This window comes from Pteropus medius, unplaced genomic scaffold, assembly GCF_902729225.1.
Source record: "Pteropus medius unplaced genomic scaffold, Ma_sr-lr_union100, whole genome shotgun sequence".
Classification (NCBI taxonomy): domain Eukaryota; kingdom Metazoa; phylum Chordata; class Mammalia; order Chiroptera; family Pteropodidae; genus Pteropus; species Pteropus medius.
Window position 1 is genome coordinate 18,911,729 of NW_024356249.1, and position 18,645 is coordinate 18,930,373.

General features: G+C 37.4%; 1 protein-coding gene across 6 annotated transcripts in view; it reads right to left on the reverse strand.

Annotated features, from left to right (window-relative positions):
• MET (MET proto-oncogene, receptor tyrosine kinase) overlaps positions 1 to 18,645 on the reverse strand; it is a 111,802-nt gene that overhangs the window by 8,571 nt on the left and 84,586 nt on the right. For 5 of the 6 annotated variants that reach the window (XM_039860998.1, XM_039861002.1, XM_039860999.1 and 2 more), the window contains 8 exons: positions 15,130 to 15,276; positions 13,254 to 13,410; positions 12,917 to 13,057; positions 9,895 to 10,125; positions 7,890 to 7,970; positions 5,850 to 6,031; positions 3,917 to 4,026; positions 2,553 to 2,718 (listed from right to left, as the gene is read on the reverse strand). In XM_039860998.1, coding sequence (XP_039716932.1) covers positions 2,553 to 2,718; positions 3,917 to 4,026; positions 5,850 to 6,031; positions 7,890 to 7,970; positions 9,895 to 10,125; positions 12,917 to 13,057; positions 13,254 to 13,410; positions 15,130 to 15,276 — 1,215 coding nt within the window. The remainder of the gene's footprint in view (positions 1 to 2,552; positions 2,719 to 3,916; positions 4,027 to 5,849; positions 6,032 to 7,889; positions 7,971 to 9,894; positions 10,126 to 12,916; positions 13,058 to 13,253; positions 13,411 to 15,129; positions 15,277 to 18,645) is intronic. The other variant, XM_039861004.1, reaches the window with a different exon arrangement.

Genomic DNA, 18,645 nt, shown 5'->3' on the forward strand with positions numbered 1-18,645 from the left:
AAAATTAAGTATTCTGTCTTCTTGTTGGGTTATAAGAGTTGGTTCTGGCTCTTAATGTTAGACTAACAATTAAGTTTGAATGAACAGTATGCACTTTGAGGATGGGTAAATTCTCCCTACCTTATACTTCTACTTGCCACCATCACAAACATGTCCCCAGCCTACCTCTCTAGTATCCACTTCTTTCGTCTCCTCCAGAATCTTTCAGGATCAGAATCCCAGGCATTACACTCTACCATGTGCTATCACATTCTCTTCTCGGTCTTACCCACCCCGAAGTCCATTTCTCCACCACGCCCTGTGGCATAGTTATTTATTGAAATCAAACTCCCTAGTCACCCTCAACTTGTTTTCTAATGTCTCCCTCACTTCTTCATCGTAACTGAAACTTGTCTTTCACCTGATGATCACAATTTCTTTGAAACTCTTACCAATAGAGGCCATACCTCTCCCTCTTGACTCACACAAAAGAGGGTAGATGGCTTCTGCTTCCCAATGCCACATTTAAATCTCTGTCCTTGTTATCTCTCAATAGCTGCCAATGCTTTCTCTTTTGAAGTCTATGTTCTCCATTAGCATTATTTTCTGCCTACTTTGTTTGCTGATATCACAGGTTTGTGCTTTTTCTTTTTTCCAGTTGTTATCCTCAAGGACAGAAATGTCAATGTCTCTCTATGTCCAGATAGCATAGTCCTCTTGACTTATTACATGCATGTAGAATAAGTATACTCTCTAGTCCAGCCAACACCCAGGCTCCTCAGTACACTCTAGACCTCTGAAGCTGCTCAGCTTCTAAGACCTTCCTTGTGCACTGAACAGCAGTGGATCCTGTCGAGCATCCCGTTTCTTCCTGAAATGTTATCTTCTCTGGCTTTCATGATGGTCTCTTCTCCTGGGTCTCCTACCTCTCTGCTTTTCTCCCTCACTTCATATATGTAGGTTCTCTCAAATAATTGCTTTCATGCTCTTAAAAGCATATTTCCAAACTTGACTGCTGTCATGGACTGAATTCAGTCCTTCCCAAATTCATAGGTCATAGCTGTAACTCTCAGTGTGAGGGTATTAGGAAGCAGGGCTTTGGGGAGATAATTAGGTTTAGATGAGATGGATTAGTGCCTTTATAGGCAGACACCAGAGAGCTTGCTCTTGCCCTCTCCTTCACATGAGGACATAGTGAGCAGGTGGCCATGTCGAGTCAGGAGAAGGGCTCTCCCAGAACTGGAACATGCTGGCACCCTGATCTTGACCTTCTAGCTTCCAGAACTGTGAGAAATAACTGTCTGTTGTTTAAGCCACCTAGTCCATTGTACTTTTGTCATGGCAGCCCAAGCCGACTAACTCAATGAAAGAGGCTGTACAAGCTGCAGAGTGACTGGCCGACCTCTCCGCCTGGATGTCCTACTCTAAAGTCAAACTTAATACGTTCAAGGCTCAACTTGATATTTTTCCTCCTAAATCAGCCTTTGCTCTGAGCTTCACATATTTGTTACTGTACCAGTGTATCACTTGCTTACCTTTAACTTCTATCAATTTCTTGCTGAATATTGTCGATTCTACCTCCAAAGTACCTTTCTTTCCATCTACTTTTCCATTCTTACAGTTTCTATATTACTTCAAGTTCTACCTCTCACTTTGTCTTTCTGTATCTAACTCTCCCAAATCATTTCACAGAATGAAGGAAGACTGTAGTTTAATCTGATTATACTTTTTTACATGGCCAGAGAATAAATTCCAGACTCCCTAGCTTGCTTTCCAAGGGCCTCATGATCTAGTATGAATATATTTTTCTCAATTTATTCTCATATCTCCCCTCTGTGCCCTCCATTTTAGCTAAATCACCCACTGCTTACTGTTTACTTAGAACTTTAAAGGTATGTCTACTTTCCTGCTCCCTTGCCTCACTTGGATTGGTATTTATTTCATTGCCCATTCCATTCTCCTTTAAGGCCCATTTTAAGCACCATCTGCCCTACCAGGTGGCAGGGCAGTGTGGCTATCCAGGTCAATATCTCTCCTACTCTTGGTACTCAGGTGCATGCCTTTTGCAGCTTGTTCTGTGAGTGGAGGACGACCTTTGCAGATGAAGGAGAGCGTGTTCTAACTAGGTGCAAGAACAATGTCTTCATTGCTAGACCTGCCTTGGTTATAGCTTCCAGCTCTCTCAAGGTGGAATTCTTGCTGCCATGAATTGATCAATGAATGGCTGGGCTAATCCCAGTCTAATCTGTGTGACAGCTTTTGATGGACAATGCCTTTTCTTCTCTGCTGAGTTAAAGCTCCTGGAGGACAGGGTCCACACCTGGTTCAGCACTGGGCTTTGTAAGGATCCAGCATGGTATCCTACTGGACAAATGCTTTTCAATAAATGAATTTATGAAAACGTACTATGGGTATCTGTTAGACGATCAATCCATTTTTACTTATGAAGAAAATTGAATTAGTAGTGTTAAAGGTTTCATTTCTTCTTAAAACTATTAAGTAGCCATAAAACTACTAAAAAAGTTGGGTATTAAAGTAAAACAGGAAAAGGTGAGGGGTGGTCAGTACATTACCACATCTGACTTGGTGGTAAACTTCTGAGTTTGCAGACTCTCTAAGGCCATCCACTTCACTGGCAGTTTTGCACCTGTTTTGTTGTGTACACTGTAGTATTCTTTATCATACATGTCTCTGGCAAGACCAAAATCAGCAACCTTGACAGTGAATTTTTCATCCAGCCTACAGAAAGGATAAAAATTATTACTGGTGGCTGAAATAGAATAATTTACAGTGATGCTGCATACCTATAGATTAGAACAAATGACTTCAGTATTTGAAATCCATAAATCCATAACTTCTGCAGAGAGGGCTTCCTCTGGTCTCAATTGACTAACACTAAATTACAATGAAATTCTTTAATAAAAATGCTTAACATTTACATTACAAATTCAACAGGCCAAGGAAAGAGATCATGAATGATGTGGCACAAGAAAATTCATTTGCTTTAGTAGATCTGGAGAAATAGTGACATTGGCTCCTCTCCCAGCTTTCCCTGGTTGCTAAGTCAAGTATGCCAGCTGACTAACCAAAGCAATTGCCAAGATTCACTTCTCGACTAATTAGCAATACTTAGTGTTATGGGGGAGACATGCCAGGGACTGTTATTTTACTTTTTCATTCTCAAATGGGCTAGGTTAGTACATAAAACTCATCTATTCCACCACTAAGGTAATACAGAAACAGAATACATATTAAAGCATCTAAGGACAACATCGAGGTTTTTCTACCTGAGGCTATGTATCCCTTTGTTTAAGCTGGCTTTCATGTTGTTACATTGACCAAAACCAAGGTAGGAAATTAATAGCACAGCTCTCATTCACACATACCGTAAGTCATGAATCAGTGCTACGCAAGGGAAAGCACTGGATCAATTACAAACTGTTGACTGCTGTATTACACAGCCCAGGCAGCCAGACACAAAGTTCTTTTGTATATTCATTCCCAAATACCATTTTTGGTAGGGCTCTTACAGGCTGACTTCAAATCCACTCTCGGGAAGTGACAATATGTTGGTATTTGTGTTACCAGCCCTCTCCTTTACATTGTAAAAGGCTGAAGATCAAATTCTACCTCCCAACACTAATGCAGTGTGAAACCGCAACATGGGGTGGGGCTACTTTTGGGAAGGAAAAAGGAAAACAAAAGCACACAACAGCTGTTAAGACCCCCCTCTTGAGAATCCCTTTTAAATTCTCCATTTGATAAAGCCCGAAAGCCACCTACATCTCCAGTGCTTACATATCTATTTAAAACTCTAATGTAAATAAAGAACTTTTGCAGAAGAGGAGAAAACGTCCTCACTAGCCTTAAACAGTAGGAAACAGATTCCTCTTTGTCACTGAATCTGGTTTGTGGGCAAAGAGATTCTTATACTTACATACAGTTTCTTGCAGCCAAGTCTCTGTGGACAAACTTTTTGCTTGCAAGATATTTCATGCCTTTGGCTACTTGAAGACCAAAGCCAATAAGATCTTTGACAGTTGGGTTCTGCAAAGGGAATTGGAAATGCATAAACTAAATATCGACTGTTGTAGCTAGGACCTCAGAATTCTGAAATGTTTGTAAGAATTGATCTTGTTTATAAGAATAACTTGTGCCCCGTTGATAACAGCAATTACTTAAGTATCTACTGTTTGCAAAGCACCTGACTAGATGTTTTTATACATTTAGACTAATCCTTATACATTCTGTAAGGCAGTTTACAGAAGCTCCATTTTTCAGATGGGGACTTGGCAGTGTTTTAAAATGTAGGTTTTATTATTTAGGTATGTTGAGGCCCATTGATGGCAGAAGACTGCCATAAAAGATAGTTTGCTAAAATTCCCAAGAAGAGAGGGCTTGCCCTGCCATGCAAACCCACACAGGGAAGCACTGCAGCTGGGCAGGTCACAGAGAGAACCTTCACTGTGGTTTCTGTGGAAACAAATGGGTAAGGCAGAGTAAGCAGGTTTAGAATTGGCTAGTTTGAATGATTTCAGCTGCGAGCTTCAGGGTGTAGGGGCTGTCCCCTGCTGTCTGGTACTGACACTTCAGTGGTTAGGGCAAGGGAATAGTGACCTAGAATGTGAGAGCCCTTTAAAGGAGGCATTTGGGATCTGGGTTCTGTGTTAGTTGGTTTACATACTCTTTGAAAGTAAGGTGTATACAATCTCTGGGAATCTGCTAGTCCTGGGAAGGGCAGTCCCCCCAGAGCCAGCAAGGCCCCAGAAGTCAGAGCATCAGAAATACAGGGTTAATGCAGGAAGTTCAGAGAGAAATAAAACACCTCAAACCAGTCAGATGGTAAATGGTGGATTAGAATTTTAACCTAAACCTTGTAGGCTCCAAAGCTCACACTGTAGTGATGTCAACCATACCAGAAGCCCTCCTAGTGGTACTGAGCACCAGCTCACAACTCCAGGGCATGGTCCCACACGAAGATCAGGAAACCTCATTCTTCAGAAACTCCACCCATGAACTTGGGTGGACAGAGGAATGTCTTTAGTAACTGTAAGAACTATAACTGAAATTGCACAGATGTCACTGTGGCTAGCAGCTCTACCGACTCCTGGCCATCAGGAACAGGATGTCTCTTCTTCAGCAGACACACTGGAGTTTGTGAGCCTAAGAGGCAGACAATGGGGACCCTGTAAGGAGGGCCACAGCTCTGCCTAACGCACACAGCATGTCGACAGGCCAGTTTTTTGCATTTTAAGATTTTCTTTAAGACACATCTGTATCAGTGGTTGTCATCAGAATGGGCTCCTTGAGTTATAAAACGCCATAGCACTGCATAATAAGATATTTCTATCATGCTTTAACTCTGGGCGAATGTGAATAACACCCTAGAGAAGGTAGCATATCCAACCAGATGAACTTATCAGGGTAATGACAGGAGTCAAAGCGGAAAAGTGGGATCTGTCAGGGCAACTTTGTGCTTTGTAAGGTAAATTCACCCTATCTGCAAACATTCACTGTCAGACAGTATTTTATTCTTTTGGCTGAATATAAAATATTACTTTACCATCCCAGAGCTTATTTCCTCTGAAAAACTGGCCCCGTGTTTTTGATCAAGAGTAAAGCTACTTCATTAACTCTCACAGGGGCCTGAACACAGAAGACAAGGATGAGCCCGAGGCCATCTGTGACTTCAGTTCTGGGGACTCCACCTTTCCTCTGGCTCTGGTCTGGCCTTCACTTGCTCACCGTTTAGGTCCTGGCATAAATGTCAGTAAGAAAACTCTCACTTGCAGGAAACTGAGAATCTCTTTTGTAACCCTGAGCTGGCTTACAGTGAGTTCATCAGTTAGTAAGCTTGATAATATACTTACATGAGTCTCATTTCTAATGAAATTTCGAAGATCTCCATGTTTCATATAAGGTAGGACCACCAATGGGGACCCCTCACTTCGAAGGCAGATTCCCAAGAGTGAGAGGACATTGGGATGACTAAAATCTTTCATGATGATTCCTTCGGTCAGGAATTGAGAAACTTCTCCTATGTCAGTGATTCCTGAGAAATCCAGCATAGAGACATTGATTTCATTATGGAACAATGAATACTTTGTCATGTTCAGATAGGGAGATCAATGCAATGTAAAACCCTTAGGGCCCCATCTTGTCCTGATGCCTCATCCTCAGAGTGCTTTTTAACAGTACACCTGAGTGAATGATGTCACCCTTCACTGAACCTTCGAGTCACCATCTACACCTATTTTTGTAAGAGAGAGTTTAGCAATCAATTTGTCTTGTTATAGAACAACAGTTCGTCTCATATAGAAAAAGGAGAGGAAATCCATTCATATAGTGATTGTACAGGGCGGGGGTTGACAATCTTTTTGTGAAGAGCCAGACAGTAAATATTTTTTGTCTTTATAGGCCACATAACTTCTGTTTCTGCAAATACTCAACTCTGCATTGTGATAAGTGGCTAAGTCTCAATGAACTTTTTTAAAGAAAACAGACAGCGGGCCACAGTTTTCTGATCCCTAAACTGTGAGGATTTGAAGACCAATGGTTGTTATATAACTAAGTAGACTTTTTTGGTTTCTAAGAATTTCTAATTATTTCCAGGATCCTGAGGGCTGGACACTAGTCAGCATTAATGAAGAGATAAAGCCTTTAATTTACTTATGTGACTAGTATCAGTGTCACTGATGCTATCCTTTTACAGATGCAACACATTCTGAAATCTGGAGGTCCATAGAGATCAACACACACCAGGGACAGAGAAAGATTTCTTGGCATTAGACTTGTTCTTGGTACAACTGGCAGTGGTACTTTCTCATGAGGCAAACTGACTGACAATCATACTTAATCCATCACAGTTTGTTGTTAGGTTTTATATAAACTGTCCCTTTAATTACCTCATAGTCAGACTTCCAACAAAATCAGCCATATAGAACACTGCTCAGCTGTGTTCTATAGAACACTCTCACTGCTCAGGAGATTTAGGTGTAAAAATAGGATGAAATAGTTCTGACAATGATGCATCTTGCAGAATGAACTTTTACTTGGGCATTTAAAACTTATTAATTCTAATATAAATTTTTAATATAGTTGGTTAACATTTTTCAGGACAGTGCAAATTATGAGCATAAATTTGGACATTTAGAAAAGGCAAGAACACTGACGTGACATGTGAGACCTGTCAGCAAAGGCGGAGGCAGGAAGAAAGACTGATTTATGGCTCAATTATGGCTTTGAGTCATCAGTAAAGTCTTAGTTTATGTTTGGAAGCATCCCCTATTTCTTAAACAGAGTATGCATTTCATTTTAAAAAGATTTTCTCAATAATTACTAAAATAAAATAAATGTTGTAGCATTAAAGGGGGAGAGGTTGAGTTTCACTTGTTTAGGAAATTCATTTATGTGGAATACCTTATTCCCCAAAAATGTGGATTAATGAGGTATTACCACGTTTTCAATTTTTCAAGTCTCTGCCAGCATATTTTTCTCCTGTTTGTGTTGTTTCACTTTTTATCTTTTTAATAGAAGTTGTGGTTAAATAATAATTATAGTAATGCCTCTGGGTAAAATGAGTCATTACTATTGTATGTGCCAACATACTCCCAATAGTTTCCACAAATGTCATTTGCAAAACAAATATTATAATCCAAATATAGTTAAATGATACTCAGCTCATCCAAGAGCCTCGTTTCTCCTATCTTCTAATTTATGAGGGCTCACAGGGATAATTTTTGAGGATATATTTCAGTAAGAATTTAGACCAAAATTTCAGGATTAGATCCATAATTGTAGCAGTAGGTGTTTTTTTTCCACAAGGAGAACTGTAAATCAACATTTTATTATGAACTATTAGTTTGCAAACCACAAAAGCATACTCCACTGTTAAGTAAAATGTAACTTACTATTCAATGATTTCACAGCACAGTGAATTTTCTTGTCGTCACTGTCCAACAAAGTCCCATGATATACGCACCCAAAATGTCCTGCATGAAAGAGGGAACCTGGTTAGTGCTGCGTTACTTTTAATTAGTAATAATTATTTATTAAGCCTTTTATGTTCTTCATTTCTTTTTTTATACATGACAAAAAAAGTACATTGTTTCTTCTACTTTTGATTAACAGTATCACTGTTACGTGTGTTTGTGAACATATGTAGATGTAATACATTTTACCCAAAGACATAACCAATGATTATTTAACACATGGTAAACAATTTAGATGATATAACTGTTAATAAAGCTAATATAATAAAATAGTCAACTGGTGAAAACAGAAGTAACATCTGCCTCATTAAAAAATTTATTATTTTTAAGGATCAAACAGTATCTTTTAAATATGAAAATAAAGCTTTGCCCACATAAAAAATGCAATAAAATAAGCTCCCTATATTGCAAAAAACTGAAATGAAATAAAAATGTTAGCATTAGAAATAAGATTAGCATTATAGAATAAGGATTTCCCCCCTTAGTCACTAGTTAATATGTAATCCAGGTTGGCTGAAACTGAAAGAAAAATGCCTGAATGAAGCAAATTCACTCTGAGTCATTACATCCAGTTCTCTCCGGGTCTAGCCACATTGCTTTCCCAATAGTTGCCTTTCATCCAGTGGCAATAATTTTCCCCAGAAGTGCCAAACTCCTGATAGCTGTGTAAGTCATTCATTAATTAATTCATCTAGTTAGCCAAGACTCCCTGAGTGCCTAGCATGTGAGTGTCAGGCATTAGTCCACTCTCAACTAATGAAAAGATGGATAAAATAAACCCTATGCTCTCAAGGGCTCAAATTCTACTGGGGAAAACATATATAAATAATACTTAATGTTTATAGAATTATTAATGATTATTACTTCAGAAGAGAAACAACTCTCATTTTAGCACCTTTCATGACAAAAAATAAAAAATTCTAATTTTACAATGTGGAGAATTAGTACACAATTAGTGAGGCCACACACCCTAAAACTGGTGCACTTATTGGAATTTATAGGCCAGTAACAGAACTGTAGGTTACTTTAATGTGAAACATGTCATTAACTATGAAGCTGCTATTAGGGAAGGGGAGCAGGCTAAGGATTAAAATCTGCAGTACTTGCTAGAGGAATGTGTGAATACTTCCACAGGAAAATGGAAAGGCCTAGTGTTCATACAAGGTAAGTTGTCCCATTAGCTTCTTCTGCATCATTCTGGCAGATGCCTGTGCTTCTTCTTGCAGCATGTATTGAACAAAAGGGATCAGAGGCCATACGGTATTAAAGGTAAAAGCTTTTTAGAAAAAAGGGAAGAGTGGAGTTCATTTCCTGACTTCTGGTTGGTTTCTTTTCCTGATAACTATTTCCTCCAACACTGTGTATGCTAGCTATTATTGCTGCTCTTTCTGGCTTATTACAAATATTCATTCCTCTTTGTATAAAGAAATTGGAGTGCACTATAGAGATGATATATGTTGTCAGATCAGGAGAATGCTGTAAATTCCGTCTTCTGATGACATCCACCAGGGTACAAACTGCTATAAACTAGGACTTCACAAAGTTAGTCATTGTTTTCAGAGTAAAGAAAGACTGGGAGGAGATATGAATAAAAATATTGGAACATAAAAGAATGATGTTTTAGCAGGAAGTAAAAGGCATCCTTCAAGAAATTATAGTTGTCATTATGAAAAAGGTGAGGAAGGAATGTGATTTATTTCTAGTATGTCTGGGAGATTATCAAACTGGCTCCAGGTACAGGGGCAAATCCCTATGAGATATGATTTGCAGGCCTGTTTTTATGCAGAACAGAAATCGAGTGCACTTGTTATCAGTGCTCTGTCAGTTGCTTTTACCATTGTCTAAGTTCCTAATCTGCAAATGCAGAAGATAAAATGCTTACTGGAAAATCGTATTTAACAAAAAGCTGAGTGGAAATACTTACCTCTTCCTATGACTTCATTGAAATGCACAATCAGGCTACTAGGCCCAATCACTACGTGCTGGACTGCCTGAACCAGCTCTGGATTTAGAGCGCTGAGGTCAATGTGGACAGTATTTTGCAGTAATGGGCTGGATATATCAGAGTCCCCACCAGTTAGGATGGGGGATAGGTCCATCAGAGGATACTGCACTTGTCTGCATGATCTGTTCTGAGATGAGTTAGGAAACTGGTCTGCAAGATAAAGCAAAATTATTAGAAAACAATAGTAAAACTTCACTTAGTGTGGTCTGCAGCAGGGATAGCAAAGTGAAATAATAAAACCTGACATTTAAAATAAAAATAAAAATGATAGTTTTATCATTGAATAAGGTTAGGAAGAACCTTTACAAAGGAACTGGTTTAATAAAAATGGTAAGTTGGAAAAAAGTGTTGCCATACACACACATGTACACACACATACACACACAAATGTTTTTAAAAAATATTTATAGATTTTCTTTTAAATAGACTAAGCATTAACTTTGACAGCCTGTTTACTCTATTTCCTTAGACATTTCTCTTTTTATATATTACAAAAAGCCATGTTTGAGGTTTATTTTTAATATACTATATTTTTAAGAATGCGAAACACAAAAGTAGTCAGCCTAGCGTTTATTAATGGAATTAGTATTGCTCAAAACAAAGAAAAATATGCATAATGAAGTATTTTACACATATATGATTAGAAATATATGATGGTTAAAATTTCAGAACTGAAAAGTTTCACATTAGCAGTAAATTCTCCATTGTGTGATAATGACAGCAGATTTAGTGTTATGGCCATTTAGAGAAGGCAAATTAGAATGAGGTTAGTGTGCCATCCCCATTGCTTAGTTGAGGGCACTTGCAAAGGGATCAGCATTCTTTATAAATTGATCTTTACAACCAAAGCCCTGTAAGAGCCTCAGGCAAGGTCCTCTTCTGCAAAGTGAATTTTTATTTTTTATTTTTTTTCATTTTAAGGGTAAGGAATTGTGGAGTTGAGAATAAATTTCTTAATGCCAAATAGAACAGAGAAGCCACCAGTTGCTTTCCCTTTTCCACTGGGAATCCATACATGTTAGAGAGAAGGCATCATGTCTGCAGCAACAGACCTGAAGATAAACCAGGCAGTGTAGGACAATATTAGCATATAGGGAAAAGGGAGAGGGTTATGTGGGGGATCCCCACTAGTACCATTTGTTTGCAAATGAGCAGGAAAATTAGAGTTTGAGACACGGGCATAAAAAGAAAGTTGATAGTACCCTGACTATTCCAAACCCTTCTTAAGCATTTTTAATATTTTCTGCATTGGACAGTTTCATTAATAACAAAATCAATTTGGCCGCAGAAGTAAATCTCAATAGTGGTTCAGAAAAGCTGCAGGGCCACCTACAGTTACGGTAATCACTATCTGGACATGAGAGAGATGCAACCTTAAAGGAAGGATGTAGAATATCAGGAGAATACTTGAAACATTGGATGTAGAAGAGGGCCTAGCTGGCTGCCTGTTCCTTTAATCCCAGAAACGAATTCTTCAAACTCTTCCCACAGGAGGGAAATGTAAATGAGCCTCTATAAACTCAGTTCCTTCACCTTCACTTCTCAAACCTTTGCTCCTGGAGGTGGGGAGATGGAGGGAAATCCTTGGTGAGATGGGGTAAAAAGTCTTCTGGCATAGAAATTCTACTGGTCCTTGGGTTAAGCTCAGACATGTGCACAAACCATTTAAACCGTTAACGTGTGATTCTGGTATAACACTAGAGTATTCTGAGACTGCATGAAAGACTGATGAGGAGGCTGTCCCCAGCAGATAGAGAAAACCTCTGTAGTTGCTTCTTCATTAGGTGCTGGCTGTGCATTTCTTTTTTTCCCTCTGGGTGAGCTGTTTTTGTCTATTTTACTTTTCCACATCTCCTAGGAGCAGGTTCAATGTAGGAAAGAGGAACTCAAACTTCTTAGCAATGATGATAGGGGTTTGGTGAGTAATGAGGTTAAAAGAAGATTAAGTAAGCGTAAAACAAATTTGTGAATTTTAATGATCTCAGATTAGAGCTATTAAATGTGAATATAGATAATAAAAGCTGTAAATTTCAAAAGTGTAAACTGGATTTGATTTGTTCATGTTGTTAAGGGCATGAATTTTTAAAGGCGAATGGAGTCAGGTGGGCAAAGACAATATTTATGTGTATCTCTATTGAACTAATATAAACTTCAAAAAATAAGAGGCAGCAAGTGTTAAAAAAAGTTAAAATGTTACGTGCCTCTTTGCTTTTGCACTTATTTTGAAGAACAACTTCTAAGTTTTCCAGTATCCTCAACTGTCTGTGACTCATTTTATTTGTCCAATGGTAAATATTCAACCAGGGAAATGCTTGTATTTGACTCACGTCCTGTAACTTCTAAAGATAATGGAACAGATATAATGTAGACATTTTGGTTTTACCAGGAGATTTTAAATAAAACGATGTGAAATGCTCTGGTTAACCTGACCATTATTAGGCCTAGTGTTTTGCAAAGCAGATGATGCTAACCTCTTCTTTTAAAATAGCATTACTGGGTAAGACTCAAAATATATTAAAGTCCTGGAATGCTGTGGGTAAAAGGCTGTGTATTAACAGTTCATTGAGAATCCTTCAAAGGAGTCCTAAAGGTATAATTTAAATGTTTGAGGATCAACATTCTGAGATAAAAAAATGTAGCAGTGCCAACTTATATTTAAATAAACATAAGTTTTGTATCTTAACTCTTCTTGGGTTGTTAAAGAGAGCATCACATTTTTTAAAGACTCTAAAAATCTAATTAATATATGAATGAGTTCATTTAAAAATAAGAACCCTGTAATCTTGTGTCAATTTAAGTACTTCTTTGGCCAAAAAAGAGGTAAATACTTCTTTAATATTTTTATAAAAATATAAATGCAAAGTAAAAAAATAAACATCAATGCCACAACCCACTGAGGTATATGTATGGGTATTTCTCAGAACAATAAACTGAAATATACCTTCTGGAAAAGTAGCTCGGTAGTCTACAGATTCATTTGAAACCATTTCTGTAGTTGGGCTTACACTTCGGGCACTTACAAGCCTATCCAAATGAGGAGTGTATACTCTTGCATCATAGCGAACTAATTCACTGCCCAGATCTTAAAACAGAGAGAGAGAAAGAGCTCGTTAAAGACTTGGCTATCACGGGTCCCAGCAGACCTTGACCGAGGGACAAGAATTCATGGGTTTTATGGATTGCACATATGACAGCGCACATGAATTTACGACAATTTTAAACTGCAATGATTGTATTCTTAAAGTAATTCCTTAAAACAAACAATTAAAAAATTGTACCTTTAATTTGCTTTCTCCTTTTCAGCCACAGGAAAAGCCCAAGTAATAATAAGAGTATTATCGATATTGAGACAACACCAACAATCAATCCTGTGAAATTCTGATCTGGTTGAACTATAACTTTTCCAAGGACAGTTGAAGAAACTGCTTGCTTCCACTAAAAATGACAAAGAAAGCCAGAATTTAGCTGGCTATTTTAGGTAGATATAAAATACACTGCACAGGTTGAATCAGTCTCTCTGGGCCCCAAATACCATCTGGTTATTACTGTTCTAATAGTGGCATGATTGCCTTCAGAGTAATAAGACACTTCTCAATTCTGCTTCAGTGTTGGAATAATTAGGGGCTACTGATATCTGAAGTACTTACATGATACTCAGCTGTTTGTGCTTGTAACTAGGTATTAGTGAAAAAAAAAAGACATAAAAAACAGTCTCTGATCTCGAGGAACTTAAGTATAGAAGTGGAGACAAATACATAAACAGATAATTATAATACAATGTGATATGTCCCATAGACATGTAGATAAATGGTAAGAATCACAGACAATAGGGCATAAATTCTGTCCGGAGGGTAGGATAGAGGCCAAAGGAAAATGCCTATAAGAAGCAAATAATCATATTATTATGGGTTAAAAAGATCTCAAAATATTTTAATTTCAGTTTTGATACACAGAAGAAATCTTTGAGGCCCCTTCCAGCTCTCACATGGCATAATTTTGAGGATTTATAGTCCTTCTGAATTCCAAATTCTGATCTCATAATTTGGCCACAAATTTTCCAATTTTTTTGTAGTTTTCCATTTCATAACTTTTTAGAAGACTTCATGAAACCTTTAAAAAGCACTAATTCTTGGATAAACAAAATGTGATATAGCTATACAATGGAATATTCGGCCTTAAGAAGTAATGAAGTTCTGACACATACTACAATATGGATAAACCTTGAAAACATGGTAAGTAAAATAAGCCAGACATATAAAAAACACATATAAATATTATATGATTCCACTATGTGAAATATCTAGGCTAGGCATATTCATAAAGACAGAAAGTAGATGAGAGGCTACCGGGGGCTGGAGAGAGGAGGGAATGTGACAGTACTGCTTAATGGTTTCAGAGTTTTGTTTGGAGTGATAAAAAAGTTTTAGATTTAGATAGTGGTGATAGTTGCACAACATTGCGAATGTAATTAATGCTATTGAATTGTTCATTAAAAAATAGTTAAAATGGTAAATTTTATGTGATATGCATTTTACCACAAATTAAAAAAAACAATAATGTAATATACCCCAAACCAGTGAACTGTACATTTTTAATGTGTTAATTGTGTGGTATGTGAGTTAATTTCAATAAAGCTCTTCAAGAAAAAAAAAAAGAATGAAAAAAAAATCACTCACTCAAGTTATCTGATTTAGCTATCTACATGAAGAAGTTATTGTAAAATAGTTTAATTTCTATTTTACTTTGTTCAGTGTATACATATTCTTTTACTTCTGAGGTCCATACATTTGAGATCACTGTAGAGGGCAGCAGTATGTTGGCTCTGGCCTCTTGGGGTGGTATGAGGTAGAGGAAGGGGCAATCTTGAATGTGTCCTCACCCCTCCTGAGAATTATAGCAAATTTTGGCAAGAGTGAGGCATGATGGTGAGGGAGTGTAGCTAGGAAGGACTTTTGAGATCTATCCTCTCAAGTTTGGGAAGGAGACAGTGAACCAAAAACTCACTATTTCTAAAATAACAACTAAGAATCAAGGCTGAGCTGATGAGCCAAAGCCAACACACAAATGAGCTTTAATGATTTATTTAAAGCCTGCAAGTGACATAATTACACTGGCATCTTTATTTACATTATAAGAGGAATGCAGGAATCCCACCTCTATATTTAGCTCGCTGTTCAATTTCAGCAGGTCATTGGGGACTGTACATAAAACAGCTTCAGAATGTGAGTATATATTCTCACAGCTCTTATTTCCAACTTTTAACACTTCACCTTTAACTGCTTCAGGGTCAATGTCATTTCCCTGGAAGAAAAAAAAAGAGGTTGTTAACACTTCATAGTTTTGCAGGAATGTTAACAATTGTGAAGGAATATAAATATATTGCAAACACAGGCCATGTTGTTTGCCAAGGCACATGACAGTCAGTTTATGATACTCATTTTCATGGGAATTTAGATGGTTGAAAGAGAGCATGACCATTTCAGGGCACTAATTAGTCAGGAATCACAGCATATAGCTTTTCCATCAAAATGGATTTAAGAGAAAAGGAAAGAGAGTCTTGGTCACATTCTAACATTGAATGACCCCTTACCCATAATCACCTTATTAATGTTTCAGCAGGTATTGATGGTTGGCAAAAAAGGAAGCGATTTAGAGATTTAGTTGTGCTGCCTATCGCTGCCTACTACAGGAAACTCAGCTTTGGCTTCACTTTTAGAATCATGACAGTCTTACAAAATACTGATGCCTGGGTCCCATCTCCAGAGATTCTGGTTTAATTTATCTATGTTAACACATTCCTTTTGTGTTTAAGTGGGGCAGTTTCTTTTCATCCCTCTTGCACAGTTAAATCCTATACATAAAATGAATTCATTTTTAAAGAAATTCCTGTAAGATGCCATGTGACCCTTGTTATAAATTGAGGGCATGATTACATTATTTTGAAGATTTAAAAAAATTATTCAGTTTGATATACTTAGTTAACTGGTTACCATTAGGCATTTATGAAATATTAATGTTTTATTGAAGAAAGCAATAATTAGCCTTGGGAGAGAAGTGAAAATGGGAACAATTTCTCATATCAACACTTAATGAGTACAGTTATTTATTAAAAAGCCATTATTTGGAGGAAAGATTTATTAAAACACACTACTACTTTTCTTATGGACGAAAAGCAGCCAGTAATAACTGCGGCACTGCTACTTTGTTTTAAATGATCTTTAACACTTGGCAAACCGCTTTTATATACATTGTCTCACATGGATCTTAATAGACTGGTAGGTCAGATGTGATTCTGGGGAAAAGAGCTGGAAGAAAACGCTTCTTTCTAACATGAATCTGGAGTTCAAGAAAAAATAGATATGGACAAACCCTATCCTTATGATATTTCTAGAGGCAGTATGTGTACTCCATTGAATCAGGTCAGCCACACAGGGCAATTCAACATAGAAGCACATAAATCTGATAGGTCACTTTGGGGCTTCAAATGACAACTTGTTGGTTAGGTCTGAGGAGGGCCAAGGCACTCACTCACATATTGGAGGGAATTCAGGAAATGACAAAGAGATTAAAGAGCTGGAGGGCTTGATTTATGAGGGAATGACTACAATGTGTCCTGCTTGCTTAGATAATAACAAAAGATGGGGGAAGGGATAGACATTCTGCATTTACATTCCCAAGACTCCTTCTAGGCTTAGGGTCTCCTGGATATGGCATAAAGCCTTCTCTAAAACAAAAGCAGATCACAGAGCCATCTAACTGAACTCCTTTTCATTTGTGCCTACCAAGGAACACATGATAAGCAGTGACTAACAGAAGAGATTACTATCTGCTTTGTATGTTTAGTAATTATATTAAAGAGCTACTGGCAGCCCACTGCTACTATATAACAGAGGGGCCTGAGTCAGAAAAAATATAAATGAAATATAGGCTACTTTTTATCATTTAAAATAAACATAGCTTTATGGAGCTGTGGAGAAAAAGGTATATGTTTAATACTTTTATTTACCTTTTCATCATTTAAGTATTATTAAATAGAAGAAAATATTTATAAAATTGGCTCAGTTCTTCAGTCACTGAGATGGCAATTATATCAGTTTTGAAATAAAGCAACACAGAAGAAACTTTCTGGTCTTTCATCCCTTATACACACAGAGCAATTTAGAGGTATAATTATTTCATTTTATCCTGTAAAGACACCCTCCTAAGGCAGGTATCATTGCTTTTCCTGCTTTACACATTGAGAAATAAGGTTCAAGACAGGACTTGGTCATAAAGCAAATTAAATTCCATTTGATACAAAATCTCCCTACCATCTACTTTGTGTCAGACACATTCTTTTTTACTGAGAACATTATAAAGATGAATAAGAGTTGCTTCCTCTCACTGTAATGTTAAAATGAATACCTTTCTAAAGTAAAAACTAATTACTCCCAATGTATCATATCAGGATGTTCCTTGTTCCCCCTCCTCCCTAACTCTGGTCAGGTGTTACACATGTTTCTGTCTAGGACTCAGGCTCAGGGATCCACGTTTGAGCTGGTTACAGAACACAGCAGGTGGGAATGGAAATGGGTAGGATTTGAAAAATTGGCATTATAAAGAAAGGGTCTTACAAGTTTTCATACATTGAGGTGGCCACAAGACTGAGTCTGGGACAGTCAGCTAAGGTAGTGAGTGAGGTACAGGTTGGTAGCAGGAACTCAGCCAGGCAACAGTCCAGGAAGGTTGGCAGCAGAAAATCAGTGAATTAGTGGTGGTGGTTCAGCAGGAGATTTGTACTTTATCCAGAGGATGTGATTCCCTCAGGTTAGGAAGCAGACTGAAGAACCTTTACAGAAAGCTTCAAAACTGAGTTTATAGGATGTTAATAGGTATTTGGGGGAAAAGTTCTCCAGGTCATTTGAGAAAAGCTAGATGAACCAAAATTAAACTGGATCCTTCACTGGCTGCCTGGGGCACTGGGAGACCACAGATACTGTCTACATACCACAGAGGATGGTTTTTAAAAAAATAATTTTAAGTTTTTTAAATTAGAGTTGTCATACAATATTGTATTAGTTTCAGGTGTACAACATAGTGATTAGATGTTTATAATAACTTACAAAGTAATAACTCCAATAAACCTAGTACTTATTTGACACCATACAGAGTTATTACAATATTATTGATTATATTCCCTATGCTATACTTTACATCCTCATGACTATTTTCTAACTACCATTTTGTACTTCTTAAGCCCTTCCTCCTTTTCACCCATCCCTTCAACACCCACTCCCATCTGGCAACCATCAAAATGTTCTCTTTATCTATGAGTTTGTTTTTGTTTCTTTAGTTCATTTATTTTGTTCTTTAGATTCCATATGTAAGTGAAATCACACGACATGTATCTTGACTCACTCCACTCGGTACAATATACTCTAAGTCCATTCATTTTATTGCAAATGTCAAGATTTCATTCTTTTTTGATGGCTGAGTAATATACCATTATACATATATACCCTCTCTTCTTCATTCATTCATCCATGGTGGACATGCAGGTTGCCTCCATATCTTGACTACTGTATATAATGTTGCAATGAACATATGAATACACATGTCTCTTCGAGGTAGTGTTTTGGGTTATTTTGGATAAATAACCAGAAGTGAGATAGCTGGGTCCTTCTTTGTCTT